Source organism: Bacillus rossius, chromosome 10, assembly GCF_032445375.1.
Source record: "Bacillus rossius redtenbacheri isolate Brsri chromosome 10, Brsri_v3, whole genome shotgun sequence".
NCBI lineage: Eukaryota > Metazoa > Arthropoda > Insecta > Phasmatodea > Bacillidae > Bacillus > Bacillus rossius.
This window is the reverse complement of record NC_086337.1, coordinates 53,386,498-53,405,687: the sequence shown is the minus strand read 5'-3', so window position 1 is coordinate 53,405,687 and position 19,190 is coordinate 53,386,498. Positions and strand designations below refer to the sequence as shown.

Here is a 19,190-nt window from a genome sequence, read left to right as displayed (position 1 = left end):
ATAAATTTTAGGATACATATATATGTATTATATAATAAATATATTATTTATTTACAATTTATATGTATATATTTAGGCTACATATATGTCACTTCTTTATTTGACCGTGAAACAGCCTCTTATGTTTAATTATTCATTTCAGACCAAAAAAAAACTGGGAAACGTTTGTTGTCAGTTGATGAATTTGATATAATTTTATGCAGTAAAAAAAGTGGTTCCCACAACAAAGAAACTACTGCCAGTTTTGAAAGAAAAAAAATCGGATGGAGTTGGGAAAAGACATGAATGGCTTCGTAAAATACTCAAACACGTTTCAGCCAAACCAAATGGAAAATAAAGCATCAGCGAGGGAGTTACCTGCAAGTATTAATTAATTGTGTTTCCTACAGCAACCCACAATTACATATTTAGTTCTTAACTTTAAAGTATTGTATAGCTACGTTTAACTATGTTTAACTAAGCTGCCTAGTCGAGCAAATAGTGCACTACCTTTAAATAATAAATTACCGTGAAGCATTATCGCATCTTTGTATCATTAAGATCTGCGCTGTGTTGCACCGTACGTGAGATTGTTCTCGACCAATGTTTTTGGAACGGCATGGAGACTTCCAGGCCGTTGTTATCTGCGGAGCAGACAAGGAGGGACGTGTCGATTACAAGGTCGCTGAGCTCTAGGGAGTCGACCCGCCAAGACGTCGCGGCCCTACAGTAGGAGCACTACTAAGATGGGCCAGGAGTGGAATTTGGCCTTAGATGTTCCATGTTTCCGGGAACGATATATCATACCATTCAGAGGGCCTTTACCAGATAATAACTTATCCATTCTTTTTCACCGTCGTGCCAGCAGCCAGAATAAAGCCTTGTCATGGTGATTGAAATTCCTTTGTCCTTTTGTGTCCACACATAAGAAACACGGCGGTGTTGTTAATAAAACTTTCCTCTCGTTCCTCGTGAGATCACTCACATGTCACTGTGACGGGACGGTTTGCCTGTACCTGACACAGCAACACGTAAGGGCGCACCGATCCAGCAGCCTTTCGGGTGTCTCTGTTCTTGTCTTTTCTTGTCTTTGCCTTGTCTCATTCTGTTCCTTCTGCTGCACCCGCAGCCCCGCTCCTTCACCTGCTTTCTCGTTCCTTTCCTTTCGCTCTTGTCCCTTTTTCTAGTGTCACGGGTTTCACTTAAGGAACAGGAAACCCTAACAAGGAAGGAAAGAACGGAGCCGAGTGTGTCAGAAAATTAGGTGCCCAGTAGAATTCGTAAATACAACAATTTATTAACAGGAATATTCTCACAAACGAATATCTCATCTCATTCTCGAACAGACATTGATCGTTGGCCAGGTTAGTTAAAATCGCTTTGACCGGAAACAACTTCCAATAGGCTTACAGTTGAGAACTATGTAAAGTTATAACAGTGACGTTGTTTTTATGGACGTGCTGTACAAAAAAAAATCTTTCCTCCCCCCTCCGAGAGGTCTCGCCAAGCCGTTGGTGTTTGCGTGCGGGGACGCACCACAACGCCGAAATGCCACATTGACCACAACGCCGACAGCTAGAAAACTGCTGTGTACCACAACGCCGAAATACACTAACGCTGAAAAATGTCATTGCAGGACTGCCACAAAGGTTAGGTTAGGTTAGGTTAGACTAGGTTAGGTTAGGCTAGGCTAGGTTAGGCTAGGCTAGGCTAGGCTAGGCTAGGCTAGGTTAGGTCAGGTTATATTACGCTAGGTTAGATAAGTTTAGGTTTGATTGTGGTATTTCGGCGTTAAGGTACATTTAAGAAACACACACAAATTCATTCAGTTGTTATTTCGGCGTTGTGGTAGGCACAGCAGTTTTCTAGCTGTCGGCGTTGTGATCAATTTTGAAATTCGGCGTTATGGTATTTCGTCGTTGTGGTAACGACCCTTTGCGTGCGTGCAGGCGTGAAGGTGCTGCTGGAGTTCGTGCCGAACCACACGAGCGACTCGCACGCCTGGTTCGAGCTGTCGGCGGCTCGGCGCGAGCCCTACTCGGACTACTACGTGTGGGAGGACGGCGCGGGCAGCGGCGAGCAGGCCCCGCCCAACGACTGGGTGAGCCAATCACACACGACTTGATGTAAGTTTTTGGACATACGCCATTGCTAAAAACTTTTTTCTGTTGAAGAAAAACTAAAAAATAAAAATAAAGAAATATATAAATAAAACACAAAAAAAGACAAAAAAAAACAAAAACAAAATTAAGCAAACAATTGCTGTTGTCAACATGGATATAAACACCACAAAATATTCCGTGACAGGAATATGGTCAACAAAACAAAGAAAAACAAAGAAAATGTAGGGTAGGTGACCCAAATATGAGACCCGGCCTTAATATGAGACCCTTGGTTATCTTGACAAGTAAGAGTTGCTACCTATCAACCGCTCTTGGAACTACCAGCAGCCTCCATTTCCCGACCACGGATAGAGTGAGACTTTTATCTGACGCGCCAGAGATCCAGAATAACAGTTTATACGATTTTCTTCATTTTGAGTTTTCGTGAGTGGCATCTTGCAGCTTTATTATCAACATAGAGGTACGTTTATATTAATTATCCATTCATACTCTCTTATGAACAGTGAAGTAAGCTTCCATGTGTATAAATAAGGAACTATGGCAGTTTAAATTTTCAGCCTTGTTGATGTGTTTTGTAGCGGCCATTATAAGGTGCCTAATATGAGACCACTTACGTGTCCTAATTTGAGATAGGGTCTCATATTAGGAGTAAGGGTCTCATATTAGGTGATTTAGATTAAAAATAATACTGTCGCTGTAAGAACAGTAACTAATAAGTTAAGCCATTTGTAGAGAAGACCAGAGCCACCCAAGAGAAACTTCGATGCAGACAGATCAGCCATGTTGCAGCAGTGCAGTTATGCCCTTTATCAGACCTGTGGATATTTCACCACTACCAAATTTTCCTTCAAAAGAAACATCCAGTAGATGTGGCAGTGCTAACGTTATCACATCATCGCCATACAAAACAAGCTTGGATGAAAATGTCGCAAGAAAGAAAAAGGCTGAAGCTCGTAAGAAATTGGTTCTTGGGAAACAGAAAGGAAACGAAGCTAGACCTACACAAACCAGATCTCGCAACACGGACAAATTAAGGATAACTACCAAATCATTCATCGCTGTAGATTCTGAGGACTCCAGTGACGAAAATATTTCGCTGCATGACAGTTTAAATGAAAGTGATGGATCTGAAAGTGATGATGATGCAGAGTGTTTGTTATGCGGCTGCCTTTTCTCAGAGGACAAACATGGCGAGAAATGGCGGCAGTGCCTCAAGTGCTATGGGTGGGCTCATGAAGATTGCGGAGCTGATCCATGTTTTGTGTGTCCTATGTGTAACAAACAAAAGTGCAAAAAGTGACTAAATTATATCAAATATGGAATTTGGAACATAATAAAGGGGATGTCTCATATTAGGAACACATTTTTGTTTTCATAAAATTTCGCATTTTTTTTTATTTCTTAGTTTAATTACTTTCTGTTTTAATACAAGTGCTCAATCCTTTTTTTTAAGTAAAAGTGCATTACATAATATATAATCTAAGATAAATAAATCTACCAATAGTGGTTTTAATAACAAAACATTAATATTTTTAAAAAGGGGTCTCATATTCGGTACACTTGCCCTACTAAGAGAACGAAAAGAAAAAACCACAAATGATGACAACACAGAAATATTGAACCCAAAAAATTCAGCACAACGGTTGAAACGAAACAAAACACGACAAAACGAAAAGACGAAACAAACACAATAGTTTTCCAAAACAGAATAGAACGATTAAAAAAAAAAACACAAATGATGACAGCACAAAAATATTGAACCCAAAAGAATTCAGCACAACAGTTGAGACGAGACAAAAAACACGACAAAACGAAAAAGACGAAACGAACACAATAGTTTTACCAAAACAGCAATGGCGTATGTCCAAAAACTTACATCAAGTCATGCACTCCCATTGCACAAATATTTCAAAGATAACAATCACACACGGCCCAGCACTCTGCCCTTCTTCCCTTCACCTAGGCGCCTAGACCTTCTGAAAAGTAACTGCAAACATGGGCGTCGCAAGGATATATATATTTTTTTTTTTGGGGGGGGGGGGGGGGGAACTGCAATTTATTTAGTTGTTGAGGAATATCCATCCCCTGGGAAAAAAGCGGGGGGTCCAGGGATTTGGGGTTTGAAGGTGCAAAAAGGTGGTTTTTAGGCATTTTTCTTTCCTAAATATTCTTATTATAGTTGATTGCAATATATAATTTATTTTTTATAAAATATATTTTCAGAGAACAAATTTGTAAAAACACAGTGCTCACATTACCACGATTGGACTAAATGCACCATGCGCAACATATGGGTTTTATCACAGAAATCATGTTAATAATATAACTACGAAACTAAATATATTATTGGAGGGGACGAAATTGAAGACTTTTATTATTGGGAAGGGGGGGGGGGAGGGGACGTTCCCTCCTCCCCCCCCCCCCCCCCCCCCCGGTTGCGACGCCCATGACTGCAGATAAAGTAATTACGCGGCGTCATTGCGTTCTTGACGGATGGCCAGGAACTTTCTGAGCTTCATTTAGTCACAAAAAAAATATTCAGCACTTTTTGGTGCTTGAGATTTCAGTGGCCACAGTTCATTTACGTGAAATACTGTCACACTGTCTATTTTTTGCCTCCAATATATTTTACAATAGAGTTGGAGCGGGAGAAATTGACGGAAAAATTGATTTTCAGTTTTCTCCGTCAAATATATTTGGAAAGATAACCTCAAATATGTTTTAAGTCATGCCACATTATCAAAGTTTATTTTTTGGTCTTTAGATATCTCAAGCTTTTCAATTTTAATCTGAAATTTTGAAATTAAACAGTGTTGGATGGAATTTTTCCAACTGGTTATTATATTTCTACACTTCTTTTTTAAATTTTGAACATATATAAATGTAAATCAAAATAATATTTGTTACATAATAAAATTAATGATGAGTGATTATTAATTTTTTTTTGTGATCTAAAACTATGATATTCAAGTAAATATCTAGAGTAACAATTACTCTGCAAATGAAGTAGTTTTACCTCTGGGTTGTAGCCGCTTCCTTGGCGAATAATTCACCGATGTTCTGGTTCGACATTGCAGTCCGCCATCATCAGGGAGCAGTTAACCTACTGTAACCGACCGAAACATCGGTGAATTATTCGCCAAGGACGCAGCTACAACCCCCAGAACAGTGGCGTAGCTAAGGTGACTGGCGCCCCTGGCCAGAATCGAAAATGGCGTCCCCTTTAAAGAAGGGAGGCGGGAGGGTTCAGTAATGCGAAACCGTCGCATCGGGCCCCTCCCCCCCCCCCCCCCCCCCCCCCCCCCGCCTCATCCTGCTCCGGCACCCCTGGCGGAATCCATCCCTGCCACCCGCCTGCTACGCCACTGCCCCAGAATCCAAGATACTTCAGGCAATGGCCGTGAAAGCCTGCGAACATTATTAATTAACTCGGCAAGTTTAGCACCCCCCCCCCCATCCTCCTTCAACACTTAAGGTTACGTCTCTGTTGTAATTTATAAAATGTGCAAGTTTAGTTTAGTTTGCACTAATGGCGGCTCCAGGAAGACCTCTCGGAGAGGGTTCTCACACACATGAGGATGCAGATAATATTGGGATATTCACAAAATATATGGTCTCAAATACTGAAAATTTAGTATTTTCGTACAAATTTTTGATTGAAAGAAGAGTTTAGCACATTAACGAAAGTATTTTAAGTTAACATTGATATTCCCTACAAAGAAATAAGTAATATTTGGGCTCGGAAGGGGCTGTCGTCCCCTGCGCCCAGGGCTGCAACTAGGGGGGGGGGGGGGGGGGGCAAGCGGGGCTTACGCCCCGGGCGCAAAGCTGTGGGGGCGCCGAAATCGCTTGCATTGTAATTCCTACTACAACTGGTAACTGGTAAAAAGTTTTTTAACTTGCATGCCAGTAATGTCTAATCTGATTTACAATATAACGTCACAACATATTTATTTTAAAATACCCTGAGAAAAATGTTGAGTTCATCATTAACATAAAAAATTGTAAAGGGAGAAGATAGAAAGTTTTAATGCGTCGTCTATACGAATACAGTACAATGTTGTCAGAGAGAGAGTGGTACCACTGGCAGTGAGGAAGAGCATACTCTATTTGCTATGATGATATTATCAAAATATTTGCTGCAAAAAGGTCTCGCAACTTGAATTTGAATCTTTAAAAAAAATTATGACGACAATTTAATGAACAAGTCTAGTGATTATACGGACTACTTTATGGACATAGTGGGTTCATGCATGGAAGTTACAGTAGCACCGAAACTGTTACATGTAGGTATGGAAAATGCTTAAATAGCACCATTTTTCCGTGGGAGGGCCCCCGGACCCCCCGCTTTATTGGTGTGGTATGTGCAAAAAAGAGGGGGGGGGGGGGCGCATGAATCCATTAATGCCCCGGGTGCGAGAGACTAGTTGCGGCCCTGCCTGCGCCCTTCCTCTGGAGCCGCGCTTGGTTTGCGCGCTGCCTCCTGTCCCACGCGACACGAAGGAGGTGGTCGGTGGTGTTGATGTCGCCCCTGTGTGCAGGAGAGCGTGACGGGAGGCTCTGCCTGGTCGTGGAACGAGCAGAGGGGCCAGTTCTTCCTGCACCAGTTCGGCGAGACCCAGCCCGACCTCAACTACCGCAGCGAGCACGTGAGGAGAGAGATGGAGGTCAGCGCTCGCCGGCAGTTCTGCTTGGGTCGTTACCACAACGCCGAACGTACGATAACGCCGAATACCAAATTGACCGCAACGCCGACAGCTAGAAAACTGCTGTGTACCACAAAACGCCGAAATACAGTAACGCCGAAAAATGTTGCTGCGGAGAGGGAGGGAGGGGCCGCAGGAGCAAAATGGAAAACAACTGAATGAAGTTGTGTGCTAACCTTACCTAACCTAACCTTTGTGGCGGACCTGCAATGACATTTTTCGGCGTTAATGTATTTCGGCGTTGTGGTAATTCGGTGTTGTGGCACACAGAATTTTTCTAGCTGTCGGCGTTGTAGTCAATTTGGTATTCGGCGTTATGGTTTTCAGCGTTATTGTACGTTCGGCGTTGAGGTATTTCGGCGTTGTGGTGCGTCCCCGTTCTGCTTCCTTTACCTGTGTTCCCCTTGCGGTGCACGTACAACGGTATTGAAGTCTTACTTATGCTACCCGAGGAACATGCAGGGTTTTCAACTGAGAGACACTTTAAAAGATTTATTGGGGGGGGGGGGGGGGAAAAAAAAGAAGAGAGTTTCATTTGATTTAGTAACAAATTAATTTTTTTATTTTACTATATCTTTTTTTAATCCAGATATTTTTCAATATATAATACTACTAAACTTATACAATGAGTAATAATGCACCCACAATTGTATAAATGTCTCATGTTAAATACAGTAAATATAAATGCACATATTTTTTTTAAAAAAGTAGTACTACATAAGATTGGGAAAAAAAACCTTTAGCTTACACATTTTGTAATAGGTGGGGGCCTATTAGGGTTGGAGGGAGACCAGAACCTGGCTAGGACTGGGGTTTACGTGACTGGAGCAGTTAGGTAAGCAAGGTAAATGGTTTCAGGTACACATACATTTTATTCAATTCAATATTAATTCAAGATTAATATTACGTTAACATTTCTGATAAAACGAGTAGGTTGACAATTATAATTTGAATGGGTAAGCCGGCTACACAGTAAACGATCCAATCAACGATCGTCAAAAAGGAACATAATTTCCACGAATGAAGTTATATTACAAAAATTGAATATACAAAACTAATGCAAAGTGCAGGTACAAGAAAGAATGAAGTTACATTATTCTTTAAAAGAAAAAACTTTAACAAACAAATACGTGCGACGACGTCTAGGGGGAGACAGTTACAAACAGAACAACGGAAGCGAAGGTTAAGTTAAATTTAAATCAAATAATCCAAACAATTTTTGATGGTGGCGGCCGAAAAGGAATTTAGACAGAACAAATTCAAACATAAAAGACTCTACATTAGGGTGAGGGCCACCACCTCACTGACGACTCAAACCAACTTACATTTCTCCCCTGAGGTCGCACACGCACGAAGACTAAGTCGAAGCTCTCGGACTACATGCTAGTGAAATAACAACTGGTCAACTACTGCTGACAACCAAGCCTGACCAAGGCTACCAGTAGAAGAAGGCCCTCAACATGTCTGCAGCTGAATTTATAAACTCGCGCCGCAGCGCGCGCATGCGCACATTGAAAGGGTGGGGGAACGAGTACAAATTGAACAAACACTAGGAGGGGGGGGGGGGGAAAGGAGGGAGAAGGATGAGGGGAGCGGAGTGCCGGAGGCCCGCGATGACGCGCGCAGTTTGAACGTGGCGGGGCCTAAACGCTACAACTTAAACAAAGCTTTACTGTGTAACTGTGTGTTTGTGCACTCACATATTCCTGTCTTCAAATAAGAATCTAGATCACGGGTAGCCATATGTACTTTTAATACCAACTGATGTAAAAAAAAATAAAGGAAGTAGTTAAGAATTGAATTAGTGTGCTGTATTTAATTGCAGCATATTGTGATCAAAAAATTGATTATTTATATATACATATACATACACACACACATCTATATACATACATATAAATATATATACATATACATACACACACATATACACACACACACACACACACACACATATATATATATATATATATATATATATATATATATATATATATATATATATATATATATATCAAAGGCATTTTTTTTCTAATGAAAAAGAAAAAAAATGTGAAAGCAGGAAAATACTCTTAAGTATTGTTAATAAATAAGCATGTATTAAAGCTATCTGCAATGTGTTGTTGTGGAGCGGGTGGCAGCCACTGAACGCTCGCAGGAGGCGCTGTTGTTCTGGCTGCGCCGCGGGCTGAGCGGCTTCGTGCTGGCCGGAGTGTCGCACCTGTACGAGAGCGACGAGGAGCCCCCGGGCCACGGGGGCACCCTGGACCTGCCGGAGACGTACCGCCAGGTGCGCCGGTGGCGCCAGCTCCTCGACGAGTTCGGCGAACGCGACAACCGCACCAGGTGCGTGGACACCGGCAGTTCATTAGCATCAGGGTCGTACATGGGGGAGGGATATGAAAAAAATCTATCCTTCTCACCAACAAATGGAAATAATTTGAAAGCAAACTGTGGGAAAAGTGATCTTCTCTCCCCTTCGTCCCCTCGTCCACCCCACCCCCTTCCCCCCGGAAATGAAATTATGTGTATGCTTCCGTTAGGAAAGGATTCTGCTACGGTCTGTAAGAGAAAGGAACCAGTCCCAGCATTTGCCGCAGGTGTCTTCGGAAATCCATGAAAAATCAAAATCGTGATTGCCGGGCCAGGGCCACTGGAATGGGAGACAAGTTTCTTACCACTGTGCGAACTCCTCTATATCTCATCACCTTTTGTCATCTGTAATGGACCCAGGGGTGCAACAACTAAATTTACAAAAGGAGGGGGGGGGGGCAATATACCTATTTATAAAGAAACATTGATCCCCCCTATTGAAGTGGGGGGTCCGGGGGTGCTCCCCCGGGAAAATTGGTATTTCAAGGTGGAAAATGGTGCTATTTAAGCAGTTTTATTATCTAAAAATTGATTACACAGAACTTTCTTTGCCCCGTTTGCCCCCACTTCAAGTTTTCAGAGGGGGGGGGGGGAAAAATACCCTTCCCCCCCCTGTTGTTGCACCCCTGAATAGACCCAATGTGGCCAAGGCGTTAAGCCTTAAGCTGAAGTCACAATGCCATGACCAACACGACAGGCGAATCCGATTATGCGTCGTACATCATTCCAGCATGACAAGAGTTAATAGTGTAGGGTCACAATACCACGACAACATTAACACAACGAACTCTAATGTGGCTCTGTCAGCAAATATTTCCAAGCTAAATGTGTCCATAAAATGTGGTATAAAATGCGCCAAAAAACAGTGCATTACCTGCAGGAATATTTTATTTCCTGTTGATAGCTGAAGTGCGTAAAATATATAACATTTGGTCATCTGTTGCATAAAGTGAAATTAAGTTTATTTTAGATACAAAGAAGCAAGCTACAACAGATATGTCGAAGAGGGACGGAAAATAATTTTGCTATTAGCTATGCCAAAAATTAAAAAAAAAAAATGTTATAAAGAGTTTAAGTCACACTACAAACGTGAAAGTGTACCCAAATGCAAAAAAATATATATATACCTAGTTGGTAAATATTTTTGCATTTTAATTCATCGTGCGGCACAGAATGAAGAAATTAGAAATAGAATCTACTTGTATTTTCATTGGCTACTGAGCGTGTGGGGTCCGTCGTGTCGTATTCATATGGCTTTTGTATTTTCTTTATTTATTTTCAAACACTAGCCACACACATTCACAGCTCTTGTCCGCCATCATGCCTACTGTCTACCCTCTACAGTCCTGCCAACCTCGCCCTCCTTACAGTCTCTCTGCACAGTCACTTTCCCTACACTTATGCACTGCAATGGCATTGTGAATTGTGTGGTTTAAATTCATTCATTAAAAATCACCGGTCTTCTCATAACATGGTCACAACTATTTGTGGACTTGACATACCACATCCCTGTGTAACAACACAGTAAGATGCAGTGTTCGACAGGCTGCTGGCGGTGGAGAGCCGCTCCGGTCTGCAGAGCGTGCTGCGGTACTACGGCTCGGAGGACGAGCCCGCCGCGGACATGCCCCTCAACTTCCCCTTCCTCTCCGCCCTTCGGCTGAACGGCAGCTCCCAGGAGCTGGCGGCGGCCGTCGGGGACTGGCTGGCGGGCGTGCCCGCCGGCAGTGCGGCCAACTGGATGGTAATCATCAATACAGGACAGCTTCGTTTACACAGCGTGCATGTTCGAAATGTACTATACCTAATACACTATATCTCTATAACAACAGAAATATCAAGTTTATGCTTTATAAATTATTATTAGAACTAGAATATATCTTATATTTTAATAACATTATTATTTTGTTAGTTCAGAAATGTTGGTAGCGCCTACATAGGAATGCTATGTATGCCCAAGCCATATCATGTCAACAATATGGTGGTATGTGAATGTTTTAAATTTTAATTTTAGGGTGTTTAGTCTCAAAATGTTTTTCAATATTTACTTGAATGTACTTGAAATGCATACAGCTTCGTGTGTAAATCAACTTTATTTTCTCTTAGCAAAACATTTTTTTTTATCGTTATACGAATTTACTGGAAAAATATTCTTCCAGTGACTGGAATTTCCTAACATATTTGATAGATTTTTATAACCGGGTAATAAAATGCATTGTGTAACTATTAATACAAAATTATCGTGGTGTCATTTTGCAAGGTTATTTTGTCGTACGCTTGCGTGTGTTGATAGCATGAAGCTGTCTCGATGTGGTTACAGTTTCACGAGAACATTGCTTAAAAGAAACAAAAAACCACAAACTTTCATCACACACTTTCAACTTTCAATTTTTTTTTTTTCAACACACATGCAATAGAATAAACATACATAGTATTGCATTACGTTAAAATTTTCTAACAGAGAAATTTGGACTGTGTTTTTGAAATAAAATATAAACATCAACTAACACTTTAAGATCATTTATATGCTTAATATATATATAAACTTTGTGAATGTTATTCCAGTACTGAACAGTTGAATATCCACCGTTTTGTTTTTTTACTCACAGTTAACAAGTAAGATCTAAAAAAAAAAAAGTAGTTTCGGCTTGGTTTTGGACAGTGGCGTAGCTAAGGTTAGCATTGCACAATGAGGATTTGTTTTATATATATATATATATTTTTTTTTTTGGCTCATAAGAATATTGATTAAGAATAACTTTTATATGAAAGATAATAATTATTTAATATATAGATAAGGATTGTTCAGATCTGTTAAGAATTGTTATTAATTACCTTGGTTAAATTTCATGGAAAGCCTTAAAATACTTATTTCCTTGAGATACTTAATTATTAATTTCAGGGTTAACTCCAAATCATAATAATTAATTTTGATATTTGATAATTAATTTCAGTAATTGTTCTGTTTAAAGCAGTATAGATTATAATGTTACAGGACATCATTTTTAAACAAAAGTTTTTAATATGGTATGAATTTCAACTTTTTTTACTAAATTTTGACCATTGTATTTAAATTTGTTGGGTAATTTTAAATTCTTTTGGATATTGTTTGTGTAATATTTCGAGAATAGTCTGGAAGGTACAGAAGGAAGAGCGGACAGGCGCGACACTCTGGCGCCCCTCTGGCCAGACTTGAAAATGGCGCCCCCTCTTGGATTAAAACAACAGAGGGGGGGAGCGGGTTCAGTAACCGCGAAACCGTTGCGGCAGCGGCCCCCCCCCCCCCTGCTCCGCCGCCCCTGGCGGGGACCATCCCTGCCACCCGCCTGCTATGCCACTGGTTTCAGACCAGCACTGTCTAAAACTTTCAAGACCGTTGATATTTTTTATTTTATAAAATTATTCTGCCCAACTTTATTTGTAAATTCTTCACTCATCAAATTTTATCTTAAGGAAACAATAATAATTTTTAACATCGATGTATCCAATTGGTTGTATACAAAAAAACTGCTTGAAAAAGCGCCATTTTTACACTTATAGAATCAAAAAATTTTCCGGTGGAGGTACCCCCCTTCCCCCCCCCCTCCCCCCCGGATCCGTCTTGGTAGGAGAGGAAAGGGTTTACATGACATCAGAATCATCATTTGTCCCTCCCCAACTTTATGAACACAGCTACGCCAATGTGGCCTCACCATACCAGTGAGATAGGTCCGCACACACAAGTGTGGTAGGTTCACACACACACAGCCACATAGTCTCTCAGGTACATTTTTTTGGGCTCACGACCAATCCTTCTACACCTGCGTCACAAAGAAGAGGAACGCAGTCAGAAATCTGGCATGTGCCGCCGTGTGCTGCGCAGGTCGGCAGCAGCACGCTGAACGAGATGGCGTCGTGCTTCAGCGCCCACGAGGTGGACGCCCTTAACGCCGTGCTCCAGGTCTTGCCGGGCTCGGTCGTGGTCTACGACGGAGACTCGGAGGCCTGGCGCGAGCCCGCCGCGGCCGGCGACGAGGACTACCCCCTGCTCCCCTGGGACCTCTCCCAGCCTCTCGGGGGTGCCGCCTCGGGTAGGGGACAGGGCCGGCGCGTCCATATAGGCGAACCAGGCGACCGCCCAGGGCGCCAAGTGGCTGGGGGCGGCGCAGCACGACACATAACAGCTGATACAACATGTTTAACGATCATCAAAACTAGACGAAAATGGAATTCATGTAACAGTTGTGGAATGCTTATACTGATACAAGTAATTATTTGAAGTCCACGGTGACCTGTTTATGATTTGTAATAAGTTAAAAAAGTAAAAAAAAAAAAAAAAAACACAAGCCTGCTTGCCATTTGATTGTTGACAAAATCTTAGGCTTACGTGATGTATTTTGAGGCAAGGAAAATTTTTTTTTTGGGGTGTCCAGCCCCGGGGGGGGAGGGGGGGGGGAAGGGGGGGCATTAAAGTTATTCACCCAGGGCGCCAATTTACCTTGCACCGGCCCTGGTAGGGGAGACCCCTGTGCACGTTCCTGGTTGCGATCAGGGTCCGGAACCCGCTTAGTCACGGTCCCGAAAGCACCAGGAGTTGCCGGTACTTCTGACATGGTAAATTTGTAATAGATTCCTGGTTCTTTTTGGTACTTTCGGGACTCATACATTCACGGCATTAAATTTTTCGTCTCTGGCGAGACGATCCAGCGTGCGGGGCAAGGGAAGTGAGTCTGCCACGCCGCGCTCCTCAGTCAGAAAGTTTTCACACAGATTTGTGTGTGTGCGCTTATGCATTTTTGGCTGTTGCGCCAATATTCTTTAAATAACTATATATTTTTTTCTTTTAAGTTTGTTATGAAAGTAATAAATGTTATTTTAAGTTGATATTTCTGTGATTTTGCATTCTTTAAAACAATTATTTATTAAAAAAAATAGTTTTTTGAAAGTTAAAGTTTGAAAGTAACATTGAGAATAATGTGGTTTGTTCACATTAGTCAGGGGTGCCCACAAGGGGGGTAACGACGCAGACTGCGTCATTTAAATTTCAGGGGGGGTGGGGGTGGTTAAAAGACGAGAAAAATGTATATATTATTTACATAATTATAGCTTCTAATGTGAATATACGATTCTGGTGCTTTGATAATTGAAAGGGATCTTGTAAATCAAATTGGCAACCCCGCACTTTCCTCAACAAAAGCAGTTTGGCATCTGTCGGTTCAGGATGGAAATATTACCTGATATGACCAAAATTATTATTAGAAAATCAGTTTTAATTAATGCAAAATGTGATAAAATATAATACTAAAAAAGTATAATATTATAAAATAATTGAGTAAATCATTTAGAAAATTGCATAAAATAATTTGGGGAGGGGTGGGCATCATTAGTTTAGGGGGGGGGGGGGGGTAAGTCATAGTGTTTGGGGGGGTGGGCACCTCTGCATTAGTAGATACGTTTTGCAATAAAAAAATTGTAACATAAAGGTTTATCTTTTAACTTTTGGTCACTAAAAATTGTTTAATCGTTCGAAACTACTACTACTACTACTACTTCAGTCACCTACTGCTGCACCATTAGTAAAAAAAAATCTACATAGAACCAAAAGTACTGGGAATTCTCGTCCAATGGAAGACTAGTACCGAAATTCTTGGTTTTGAAAATTGGTAACGGTTCCAAATATCCTAGTTGTGATGGCTGGACCAGCCAGTGGCCTGGATAGTTGATCAGGGCGAACCACGCGATCCGACTTCTAAGTTCGTAATGTAAAATTAAATGAGTAACTAACAACAGTTGCAAGATTTAAAAAAGGAATTTTTTTCCAATTTTTTATTATTAAAATGTGGTACAAATGTCATGCTAAATAAATAAATTACTTTTATTGAGTTTAGAATTAAAAAGATTAGGTATTTTTCATTAAAGTCAAATTTTGATTGAAAATGCTGATTAATTTCAGGATTTTAATTGCTTTGTGGGGTATTAACTTGAATTTCGGTGTAATATGGTGCACTCACATGCTTTTCGGTTCTATCGCAGTTCGCAGTATAATCTTGCCCCTAGCAGTTGTAGATCCTGAGTCTCACCCCCGCCCCGGACCCCGATTGTTAAAGACCTGTAAAATTCGCGGATTCATTTCGCGATAGGATAGAGTCCAAATACTTTTAACATTACATTTTGCTTCAGTGATTGGGCCACAGTTTATCTGAAGGACACTGGGCAAATGAAAAATCTTTAACAGAAGAATTAGCGAATCACGATCAGTTCAGTCAACAGGTGTTACGAGTCGGTGACCAATCAGCAGATGTAATTTGCACGAGTGCATAGAGGATCACGGAGTCTATCATTTAGGGATTTGAAATCGCGAATTTTACAGGTATCTACCGATTGTGCCTGCAGGTTCCAACGACAGCGCGACGCGCCTCCTGCCACCCAGTAGCGGCCCGGCGGAGGAGGGCATCGGCCCGGAGCTCGAAGACGTCCACAGCAGGCTGCTCAGAAAGATGTCACTGAGACGTACCATCCCCACCCTGCAGTCTGGGGACGTCCACGTGTCCGCGGTGGCCCCGGACACCCTCCTCCTGGCCAGGTGATGGGGGCAGTTCACCTTCACACATCCTCTCCGGCTCCACCAGCTTCCTCCGGGACCGCGGAGGGATGCGTGTAATAATGTCGAGCCCCCTCCTCATCAAATATAAGGCACAAGTTTGCCAAACCCCACAAATTATAAAAAAAAAAAAAAATTGGTTGTCTGTAAAGTCGGTTTACGGACGATAGTTTAACGTGACAACGTCATAACAAACATTGATGAAATGATTTCATACTTTTATGAATAAAATTGAACCATTTTTATTGAAGTATCACTATTTTGTATGGATACAAAGGAGGAGTGAAATGAAATCTACAATTTAATTGAAAAATTTACTTTTATTTGCACTCATTAATTCAAATATGTTTACTACCTACTTTAATGAAGAGATTATTTTAACTATGACTTTTATACATGTTTGCTATTTAACTTCTTCCAATCTGTGTTATTCAGTTAAGGATAGGACGATGATAGGAAAAGTAGGAAACGAATGGGTGTTTTTCAAGTTTAATGTGCCTTGAAAAAGTCAAATTGATGGTTGCTCCAATCGAGTGGAAGAGAGATAGATGCGGCACCAGCGTACAATAAGCGTAATGGGACAATGTGCGTAATGGGACACTTTTTCGTGCGTGCAGCCGGCGTTCATCGATTTATTAGACGTCACGTCAAAAAAATGTCAGTGAGTCTTTCAGTACTCGCCAGAGATGTGTTACATCTAACCACGGTAACGAGCAAATTCATGTATTCTCATGTTTCAAATACACTTATAATATGAAACTTGGACACGAATTTTAATGCAAAATTCTTTAAAATAATGCAGAGCTTGATAAATATACGCATTTGAATTTTCAATTACATTTCTGGATGCAAAACTCTTGTTGTTTATCACCAGCCGTTAGAACTTGGATCCGGAGCAGCTACGTCGACTATCGAATCATTCCATCTGCAGACAGAAATTTTAAGCAGTGAAATGAAAAAGGCTTGAAAAAAATACTAAACTCCAGCTTTGGACCTGATTTTCGACAAGGAATATTATTAAAGTACTGCCCATCCTGTTGAAATTCACTAAACAGTTAATACTATAAAGTTTTCCTTTGGCACTGAGAACTTTGGTTCTAGCGATTCGTCACAGATGGCAGCAACATGGTTACATACTTCTGTTACATGCGACTTCTGTTCCATTCGCGAAATTACTCCTACCAAATGCTGTGTTCAGAAAGCTAAGATGTTGCACACTAAAAAAATTAAATCTGTAAATGTTATGATGGCCATAGTTGTAAATGTGATCTGTATGTATCACATAACGTATAAGGTTTCCAATGTATTCTTTTATAAAATGCCTTGTAATTTTTGTCCCGATAGTAAAAAATTCTAGAAACTCAACCATGGCTCACCTGGTGCCAAAACCCTGTATATCAAAAGCCCATCCCCCCCCCCCCCCCCCCCCCAAAAAAAAAAAAAAACCTCTCCCTTTCAATGGCACTGCAGGGATTTTTAACTGACTGGAACACTTAAAACATGTTTCACTATGAGTTATTGTGTTATTTAACCATTAAAATGACATGAGTGAATGCAAAATAGGGTTTACAGTCTTGCCAACTTTGAGGTCTTGAGATGTCGAAGGGTGATGCAATGTGCATGAAGCAGAGAGAGAATGCTAGGTACGAATTGGGAACCCAGAGAAGACCTACAGGCTCAATGTAAAGTCTGCACAATTTCTCACTTGAAGAAATTCCGGGTGTGGCCCCACTGGGAATGGAATCCCGGATTGCCTCGGTGGGAAGCAAGTTGTGCGACAACTCAGTCACCATGATCCCAATATTATATTCCTTATTATGGACATACAACTGTCTACAAATTTATAAAAAAACATGTGTACTTAATAGGAAGCTCATATATCCAATTGAGGCACCATTACAGACCAAACTAACTAAAAGCTTGTCTGCATACATCTGGTTGGACATTTAATATTTATGTTTTTACTATTATTTAAGAGCAATACTTTGTAATTTTTTTAACGATACATATTAGCTCGCTAGCTTTATATCCTTCATCACAAATTTTTCACAATTTATTTACAGAGTGTAATCCAATAGCGATAAAATGTCACACACGTGTTTGTAGTTATGATCATTTGCATGACCCTTTTCACAGCTCACTAATAACAATAATTAGGAAATATACTGTGAAAATCTTTGTGACCAACCAACAAATGCAAAAGAGCTGCATGTAGTGATTATGACGATGATTATGAATCTACAGAAATAGCCCTTGAACTAAAGTTATGTTATGAACATCAAATAACCAAAATGGCACGTGGGAACAAGGCCTTGTGGACATAACAAATGTTTGTTTCAGAACTCTGGAAGGCTGGGATGCTTACGTGGCGGTCGTAAACTTTGGAGACAGCTCGACGACCTTGAACATGTCCTCGCTCTTTTACGACGTGGCCTCAGTCGTCGTGCACTCGTGCAGCTCCAACTCTGGGCTCAGGGAAGGGTAAGTTCCGAAAGTCTAAAAATACCTTGTCGTCCTGCCGATGTTGATGCGTGGCTGGGTGGTGTCTGAGGGCGCCAACTAACCTTTAACAGGGGTGGTTGCTGTGGGCCAGTTCACAGCACGAGACTCCTCTCTCTCGGTGGTCGTGACGTCGCCACGTGGCAGGCAGGAGTGGTTGGACCACACACACGACTAACTTGAAACGTTGTCGGCACGCACACGACTGTCCGGTCCGCACACGAACGCCGATCGCCGAACTCCGCGAGTCGCACACGACTGCTCGCGCCGAGGGGTGAAGGCCAACTGGCGCGTCCTGGCAGGTCCCGTTAGGGCTCGAGTCGATCTCCGCTCTCCATGACAATCGACCTGCACCCGTTCGAGACACCACCGACCACACACGCCGACCGGTGAGGCACCGAGGTGGGAATAACGACCTGTGCGAGCCACGGGAGCACCCGGGACGACGTCAACGTTGTGAAAGTTACACTGATCGGACTCGGTAATTTTTTTTACTACACGACTTGAAAAGTATGGCACTGGCATGACGTGGACTTAAGATTTGCCGTCGCTGGTTCAGGCATTGAGAAGTGAGACCCCTGCGAGAGAGACTGCAGAAATTCCGTTAATCGCTGGGCGTAGCAGCGGCGAACTTCCGTCTTCGTGTCTTGTAGGGTCGCTGTCTGGGAGCCGTGGCCCAGACCAGGCCTATTCATGCCCGGCTGACAACCGACCCGGCTAGCCCAAGAACCATCCTGATTGGTCAAGCTTCCAACCGAAAAACATGCAGCTCACTGGCCGGCTGCCTTTTTTTTAAATTTAATTAATTATTGAATACTTCTTTAGGCATGTTATGAAAAAATAGTGAGACTGAATTTTCATGATGCGCACCATGCAACAAAATTTTCACGGGATGAAATAAAGGCTCCATACAAATAAAAATCATATATT

At 41.6% G+C, this 19,190-nt stretch overlaps 1 protein-coding gene across 1 annotated transcript in view; it reads left to right on the top strand.

The window, feature by feature from the left end:
* LOC134536145 (maltase A3-like) overlaps positions 1–19,190 on the top strand; it is a 29,587-nt gene that overhangs the window by 8,591 nt on the left and 1,806 nt on the right. Inside the window, exons 3-9 of the mRNA XM_063375752.1 lie at positions 1,929–2,080; positions 6,644–6,769; positions 8,967–9,154; positions 10,727–10,925; positions 13,044–13,251; positions 15,554–15,743; positions 18,102–18,242. Coding sequence (XP_063231822.1) covers positions 1,929–2,080; positions 6,644–6,769; positions 8,967–9,154; positions 10,727–10,925; positions 13,044–13,251; positions 15,554–15,743; positions 18,102–18,242 — 1,204 coding nt within the window. The remainder of the gene's footprint in view (positions 1–1,928; positions 2,081–6,643; positions 6,770–8,966; positions 9,155–10,726; positions 10,926–13,043; positions 13,252–15,553; positions 15,744–18,101; positions 18,243–19,190) is intronic.